This window comes from Osmerus mordax, chromosome 25 (genome assembly GCF_038355195.1).
Source record: "Osmerus mordax isolate fOsmMor3 chromosome 25, fOsmMor3.pri, whole genome shotgun sequence".
Lineage (NCBI taxonomy): Eukaryota > Metazoa > Chordata > Actinopteri > Osmeriformes > Osmeridae > Osmerus > Osmerus mordax.
In genome coordinates, this window is record NC_090074.1 from 9069597 (window position 1) to 9077611 (window position 8015).

Below are 8015 nucleotides of genomic sequence, written 5' to 3' on the forward strand. Positions count from 1 at the left end.
TGAACTGTGAACCCGGTTGCATTAGCTCTTTCCTTTCCTGTTTCGGCTTTCTAAAGAGACACACATAGGTAAATTATCCCCAATTTTTTATCCGAGTCAATCCAAATTATCTATTACATTTAAGTGTCCATGTTTGGTTGTAATTCATAGCTGAATGCGTATCTTACAGAGGAAGGCGATATTTGTTGGAATTTGGCTTTTTACATTTGTGTATTTGGCTTCGTTACAGTAGGCAAGCATCCGTAGATGTGACGAACGCAGGCCCCTCTAAATGTCGCTAGCTGAAAGCATGTACTTGAGAACATAACCGAGTTCGCTTCCATGATTAGCTTTAGTTAGTGTCGTATTAATTGTAAGTATTTTACAGTGTGGCTGTAAATTCGGCTAAAGCATTGGGGGTTTAAGAATATGCTTGGATGGAAATGAAGTTGACTAATGGCACTAGCGCAGAGTAATGTTGGCTAGCTAGCCTACCTACTGACCGTAACCGAAGTCGTAGCTACTAGTAGTCAAGATCTCATGGACAAGTAGCTAGACACTTGGGTGTGTAAAGCATTCCTGCACATGTAACTGGTCAGCATAACTGTTTACAGTAGGTTTAAAAACGTTGTTTGGCTAGCTAGATTCTTGATTAGTTACTGTAGCTAGCGCTAACCTTCTCATCCGCTAACGGTGCCATGCTTGAATCGAGCTACCAAAAAGAGGTGTGAACTGAGGGACCTAACTTGCGGTCTAAGTAGACATTTTTTACGTTGTTAATCTGTATGATTAGTTACTTATCTGTTGGCGTAAACGCTTGAATTTTACTGTTCCAGCAAACGTAACTGTACTGTACAGCCGACTTGAGCCTACCTGGACGCACAGTCGTGGTCAAGAACGATGCTTGGATAATGAAGTGGCTGTAATCGAACTCCTTTTTAAATGGATTTTGGTTTACAAAACGGTTACTTTCAGTACTTAAAAATGACACTTGACACGCGATACTGCACCAGTAAGGGTGCTCCAGTTGTAAGTTGATGCTCCTGTGGGATTCAGAAATGTTCTGATGGTCTAGCTGAGTTCTACTAGATCCTGATGCTCCATTAACTTCTGATGGGTGCAGACTAGTGATTAGATATTGAAGGCCCCTTAGCTTTTGCTAGGTTCTCAGGGGCCATAAGATTCTGTTAGGTGCTGTCTGATTGCTAAGTAGTACTAAAGATCCTGAATGTTCCACTAGATACAGTGGGTCCAGCATGTACTGCTCTGTACTGATGTTCCAGTAGGTTCTGACTGGCTCTGACATCTGTCCTGCAGCAATGGCACCTCGTAAGGGTAAGGAGAAGAAGGAGGAGCAGGTGATCAGCCTGGGACCCCAGGTGGCCGAGGGGGAGAACGTGTTCGGAGTGTGCCACATCTTCGCCTCCTTCAACGATACCTTTGTCCACGTCACCGACCTTTCTGGCAAGTAGGTACCCCTCCGTCCCTCCCCACCTGGAGGAGTGTCTGTGTGTGTGTGTTGGTTGAGTGCGTGTCATCAGCTAGGCATGTTCCTTCTGCTGTTCTAATGCATCTGTTTTGTCTCCACTTCTCCATCTCTCCTCCGTCCCGTCCCCCCATCTTTTCCCTCACCTCTCCCTCGCTTTTCTTTCCCTTCCATCTCTTCTCCTTCCTGTTGCCCTCCTCTCCCCCCTCTCTCCCCTCTCTTCTCCCCCTCGCTTTCTTGTCTCCTTCCTCCCGTCTCCCCCCGTCCACCCTCAGGGAAACCATCTGCCGTGTGACCGGGGGGATGAAGGTGAAGGCCGACAGAGACGAGTCGTCCCCCTACGCTGCCATGCTGGCTGCCCAGGACGTGGCCCAGCGCTGCAAGGAGCTGGGCATCACCGCGCTGCACATCAAGCTCCGCGCCACCGGGGGCAACAGGTGAGATGGGGCACAAGATGACGACTTTATAGCAGAGTAGAGTGGGGCTATGGAACCTGGCTTTTGGGGTGGGGGGGGGGTACAGGACTCCCAATCGCATACTTTCAACTTTTTAGTATGTACTGCAGCTCCCCTTACTGTATGTACCGGTGCATGCAGTCAGGGAACTGGCGATGGCCAGTTTATTAGTTGACCCAGTTTCTCTGCAATTGACGCCTCTTCCGCTGCTTAAAGTATTGTGGGTCGGAATAGTCAAAAAAGCATGCTGGCATGCATATTGCATTACATAGCTTTATGCAGCGCTGGATGTAGTGGGAAATCCTGGCATTTGGAGGGGGGGGGGGTTACTGAGTAATATCTCCCACTGGCTGCTGGTGTGGTCCACCCTGTCTTGACCCGGCCCCCTCCCTCCATCCAGAACCAAGACCCCAGGACCAGGAGCCCAGTCTGCCCTCAGGGCCCTGGCCCGCTCCGGCATGAAGATCGGACGCATCGGTGAGACTGGGAGCGCGTGCATGCATACATGCACACACATGCATTCATTCAAGCACACACATGCATACATACAACACACACACACACAGTTGTTAGGATACAGTTAGGATGTTCTGAGGCCACCTACATCTTGGCCTGTTTCCATGGACACCAGACTGGCAGACTGTAGCTAGTATAAATATCACACACTCCCAAGCCTTCAGGATTGAGGTCAGACAGGTAGTGCCGAGTCGGCCTTCTCTGATCACATGGTCTACAAAGAGCTAGGCCAACACTTCCTCATTCTTCGCTGGTGTCTGTCACCCAACTAGTGTGTATGTATCCTGTGTGCGTGTATCTGTATCCCATGCATGTCCAGCGTATCTGAATCTCAACGTTGTCTCCTCCCCCCCTCAGAGGACGTCACCCCTATTCCATCAGACAGCACCCGCAGAAAGGGAGGACGCCGCGGCCGACGTCTGTAAATGTGCTTCTGTTGAGCTTTTCACTCAATAAAAGGTTAATCCCAGCTGCTGCCTCTGTCTGTTCTGTCCACTCTGAAGAGTCAAGTCAGTTGTTAAACAAGTATAAAGTCAGTTCTTGTTAACTTGGATCTTAATTTAAAGCGAACCTGTTTTGTTAAGCTTTGTGATGAAAAGCCCCCAGAGAGAATTTGAATGAAGACCACAACCCTAGCTCTACCAATGCACTAACAGGGTGTTTTGTGATTTATAGTACAGTAGACCAACTTGGCGACAGTGCTGTAACAGGTAATACTGTGTACTATAATAAACCCTTTTTGTGTCTGGAATGCACACTATATAACTGGAAGACCACCTTCATCCAATGCATTGTTAAACATCCTAAAGAGCTCTGTTCATAGACATGGGGTGCGTTTCCCGAAAGCATCGTAAGCCTAAGTTAATCATTGAATCCATCGTACGATGGATCTTAGTTTTACGGGCACGTAAGAAATAATGATGGTTATTTTATTTGGAGAAAGCTAAGATCCATCGTTATTGGGAAACGCAGCCCAGGGTATCTGCTGGTTCTGTGAAATAAAAATACATTGAAGAATTCCAGGGAATGGTTGATTTCCCTGTCAAGGGGAACACCAAGTCTCCACAAACGGAAACGTCTGATGAGTGCTCATCATTCACTGGTCTGCTTTCTCTTTGGGTGTGTGGGTGTTAGTCAGGCTCATAAGGTTTCAATGAAGTAAACATTTTGATTATGAACGCTACTCCAGTCTCGCTAATCCATATTTGTGAGATGTCCGGAGTCAAGTTCAGAATTACATTCAGGCATTCAGTTCCTGAGTGAGCAGTCTTCCCCTGACAACTGGGGGTGCTGGCCAGGGACAGCCAATCAGAAAATTCTTCTGGCAGCCCCAGACCTGACTAACCAGATTTTGGTAAAGGGGAGATTCTGAATTCCCTCTCAGCCTCAGTTCCTCATTCTCACTTACATAACCAACTCTCTCTCTGTCCTGTCAGTATCAGCCTAGACCTGACCTGAAGAAGTCCATTGTAACATTATTGTGGTGTTATTTGGATAGCAGGGTGTATTTCTCCATAGCGAGCGTGCAGCAGAGTGAGCCAACATGACTGAGTCGGAGCCTACCAGACCTCTGATTGGAGCGTCCAGCCAGCAGACCATGGTCGACGTGGGAACACCAACTGTAGTGTAAGATATGATGTAGGGAGTTACTGTGGGATATGATGGAAGTGTACTGTGACTGAGTTTGAAATGTAGTGTGACTGGCAGTGTTGTGCACGTTCATACCTCTCATGAACTAGTTCAAAGTTAAGTTCGTACAAGTAAAAATGAATATTTCACGTTCATAGTTCACCATTTCAATTCTGAACTAGTTCATAGTTCATTAAGTTGACTTGCGTTCAGTTCATCGTTCTCATAAAAATGAACGCGTTCTTTTGAACTCAAGCACATGCACAACACTGATGACTGGTGTTTACAGTAGTGTAATTACTGGGGTTAAGTGTAGTGTAATACATGACTAGTGTAACATGCTGGGGTTAATTGTAGTGTAATATATGACTGGTTAAGGTGTAGTACAATAATGACTTGTTTAGGTATAGTGTAATAAATGACAGGGGTTAAGTGTAATATATGATGATGGTTTAGGTATAGGAAAATATATATGACTGGGGTTAAGTGTAGCGTAATACATGACTTGGTAGTGTAGTATAATAAAATACTGGGGTTTAATGTGTGATTTATCCCCACGAGTCACTTATAGAATGTATAAATGTAAAACTAGTATCACTAAAACAAAGTTGTAGTTCAAAATAACATCAGAAGGATGCTGAGATAACTTTGTGGAAATGGTAGCTGCTTGGCAACCTGTTACATCACCACTTCTCCTTCCTTCCTATTGGTTGTTAAATTACTGAAGCTGTGTTGAGATTCATAACACTATCCTCGGTCTACAAGATATGTGGGGAGTATTTTTAAATACACTTTTAAAAGCTTTCAGATACGCACTTGCTTAAACTCTGTACCTCAGAATTCAAACATCTAGTCATTTTAAAATACTGTTTCACTGGCGATTTTACTATTTGAAGTGATGATTCTAAATACTATTTGACAGTTATTTTAAATAGCCTAATATTTGTAATGACAATTACAACTAATATTTGAAATGACAATTATATAAACCATTTGAAGTGACAATTCTACTATTTGATATGACGATTATAAATACTTTTGAGTTGACTTATTGTGTCGAGAATATAATATGACAGACATTTTGAATACTATCCGTAGTGATTCAAAATACTAGATGAAGGTATAATTCTCTAGAGTCTAAACCTCTGATCTGCTGTGACATCTGTGCCCTCCAGTGGCCCCTCCCTCTCTTCCACACGGGCCTATAAGGTGGTAGGATTCACCCTGCTTGCATGTCTGCTGATTGCTGGCCAGGCAGTCACTGCCTACTTCCTCCTCAGACAAGGAAATGACATCTCAGGTCTGGAGAAGCAGACCGACAGCCTGAAGGGTCAGGTGACCAACTCCCGCTCCGGTGAGAAGTACATGCACACGCAAGCACATGCACTGACACACACAGACATGCACACCCACAACAATGCACACACACGTGAAGCGCCTGTCTGTTGGTTGCTGTAAGAGCCTGTCTCCCTGCCCCAGCCTCTGTGCCCGTGAAGATGCATGTGCCCATGAACCCCATGCCCAAACTAGTCGATCTGGAGGACGAGGTAAGATGGATGGAGCTCTGTCTGCCTGTCTGTGTGACTGACATAATGTCTGCCTGTGTGTCTGACATACTGCCTGTGTATGGCTGTCTGTGTGACTGACATACTGTCTGTCTGCTTGCTATCTTAGGACTCCTCCACCGAGTTGCCTGGTCCTAGTCCTGTGGATGGGACCCAGTGCCAGCTGGAGGCCCTGGGTCTGGTCCCTGAGAGGATGCCCTCGTTCAGGCCTGCCTGTGACGAGGAGGGCAACTACACGCCTCAGCAGTGCTGGAAGGACCTGTGCTGGTGCGTGGATGCTTCCGGAATTCAGGTCGAAGGCTCCATTAAGCACGGCAAGGCCTTCTGCGCCGTCTCCCCTGGTACGGTCACACAAACACACACACACAGTGTCACACTTGCATGTACTCACACACACACCAATGCACAGACACACAAGCACGTAGACTCAGACACAGTTACACAGAAGCGCATGCATGTACGCCTTCGCACACATCAACGCACAGTCACACATGCACATACGCGCACACACACACACTCAGACACCTGTAGATCATGTCGATATTTCTGCAGGAATAGATCACCAGGTGGTGTAGTTTGTCACAGATAACTCATGAATATATCCTGACCTGTAACCAGCATCTGAGTTATAGTGAGGTCCAACCACAGTACAAGTACTAAGACAACTGCTTTTTGTTGTCGTAGTACTCTGTGCAATGACAATAAAGTTGAATCTCAATCTCAGATTAGTCATAGTTCTGGGACCATTTAACATTTAAATATTTACATAATTAACGTTATAACTTGGGTACCTCATATGTGGTTACAGTCCTGTATATGTTATCAGCATCTCTAATCATCTCTCTCTCTGCTTCCCAGGAATGAGCCATGGCCTGGTGTTCACAGGTGAGCATTGACCCTCTGACTGCCAAATGACCACGAAAACTCTACCTCTGGTGATGCAAAAACAAAGTGTTTCGTGACATACGATGTAGTAGTAGACCACCATAACTACACTTCTGGAACAGGTGTAATAGTTACTGGAATAAACCTTATTCTTGCATCAATAGAGTTTGGGTTTTGATTGTCATTAGAATTTTGTCCCTGCGTCAAATATCAAGTCAGAATTGCTTTATCTATCACAGTTTCCCTTCAAAGTTCATGTGTTTCTTTTGGGAGTCCTTTTTTCATCATGTTTCACCGATTTAAGCCTGTTATGACTTATAAAACAAGCACTGGCGATTCCTTAGGTGAATCATTTGTTTAAATATGTGGCATTGTATAGACTTTAAGGGTTAGCTACCCTTGCTAATGTCCCTGTACTTACTGTAAGTCGCTCTGGATAAGAGCGTCTGCTAAATGACTAAATGTATGTATCTTAACAAGTTGGTTTACTAGTTTCAACTGTTCCTTTTTAATGTAATGGAATAGGGAATGTGTATTTGAAAACAGCTTCAGTCATAAAACTCGCTGTTTCACTTCCTCTTTCCATACTGTTGTAATGTTTTTTGGGGAACTTTCCATGGTTTAAAGATCAAATTTTACATACAATGTGTACGTTGTATAAGCTTGGGGATGTCCGGACTGGGTCTCTGAGTTTATGTCATCCTATGATGTCACACCTCTCCTTCCTGCTTCCGGTCTCAGAGAATCACTAATCTTGAAAGGGTCCTCTTTCCCCCTCTCTCCATGTCTCTCCCACCTCTCTCCCCCCCACCTCTCCATGTCTCTGTTTCAGAGGAGTGAACCTCCAGGCCAATCCAGGGCATGAGGCTGAGCTGAGGACTACAGCCAGCTCACCCCACCTCTTTGCTTCATTACACCCCCACCTTACCCTTTATATTATCGAGACCTATAGTTAGCATGTTCTGGAAGTGCTAGACCTAGCATAGTTAGCATGCTGCTCTGTAAGTTATCGCAGACAGGTGTTTTATCTCATACTATCTCATCAGATGTGTTTCTATACATGTGTTCTCTCAACTAACCTCTGCTTGTTCTGAACCAGAGACAAACATTTATTCCTGTGATATTGATTAATACCTGGGGATTAATAAAGTTATTCAAATTGTCATCTGTAACCAGTGTTGGGGTAGTTACTCAAAAAAAGTAATAGATTACACATTACCAGTTCCTTAAAAAAAAAAAGGTAATGCTTTAGGCCTACTTTAGGCCTACTCTACTACTAGATTACTCACTGCTGAAAGTAACTATGGGAGTCAGGTGGCTGAGCGGTTAGGGAATCGGGCTAGTAATCTAAAGGTTGCCAGTTCGATTCCCGGCCGTGTCAAATGACGTTGTGTCCTTGGGCAAGGCACTTCACCCTACTTTGCCTCGGGGGAATGTCCCTGTACTTACTGTAAGTCGCTCTGGATAAGAGCGTCTGCCAAATGACTGAATGAATGTAAT

General features: G+C 45.0%; 2 protein-coding genes across 2 annotated transcripts; both read left to right on the forward strand.

Moving 5' to 3' along the window:
* rps14 (ribosomal protein S14) lies at positions 1-2905 on the forward strand. Its single transcript, XM_067229285.1, has 5 exons — positions 1-68; positions 1297-1447; positions 1741-1902; positions 2321-2397; positions 2794-2905. The coding sequence occupies exons 2-5, from the start codon at positions 1299-1301 to the stop codon at positions 2859-2861; spliced, it is 456 nt and encodes a 151-aa protein (XP_067085386.1). The 5' UTR covers positions 1-68; positions 1297-1298; the 3' UTR covers positions 2862-2905.
* A 949-nt stretch (positions 2906-3854) lies between these two features.
* cd74b (CD74 molecule, major histocompatibility complex, class II invariant chain b) lies at positions 3855-7680 on the forward strand. The gene is made up of 6 exons (XM_067229320.1): positions 3855-4062; positions 5241-5419; positions 5545-5612; positions 5740-5971; positions 6489-6515; positions 7348-7680. Exons 1-6 carry the CDS (start codon positions 3980-3982, stop codon positions 7353-7355), a joined length of 597 nt encoding a protein of 198 aa, XP_067085421.1. The 5' UTR covers positions 3855-3979; the 3' UTR covers positions 7356-7680.
* The last annotated feature ends 335 nt before the right edge of the window (positions 7681-8015 follow it).

Excerpts from the sequence above, each read along its gene's own strand:
- cd74b (XM_067229320.1), top strand. The coding sequence starts at position 3,980 with ATGACTGAGTCGGAGCCTACCAGACCTCTGATTGGAGCGTCCAGCCAG. Across the intron at positions 4,063-5,240 it reads GTGGGAACACCAACTGTAGT|TGGCCCCTCCCTCTCTTCCA; the intron begins GTAAGATATGAT and ends TGTGCCCTCCAG. Across the intron at positions 5,613-5,739 it reads TAGTCGATCTGGAGGACGAG|GACTCCTCCACCGAGTTGCC; the intron begins GTAAGATGGATG and ends TTGCTATCTTAG.
- rps14 (XM_067229285.1), top strand. The coding sequence starts at position 1,299 with ATGGCACCTCGTAAGGGTAAGGAGAAGAAGGAGGAGCAGGTGATCAGC. Across the intron at positions 1,448-1,740 it reads GTCACCGACCTTTCTGGCAA|GGAAACCATCTGCCGTGTGA; the intron begins GTAGGTACCCCT and ends GTCCACCCTCAG. Across the intron at positions 1,903-2,320 it reads CGCGCCACCGGGGGCAACAG|AACCAAGACCCCAGGACCAG; the intron begins GTGAGATGGGGC and ends CCCTCCATCCAG.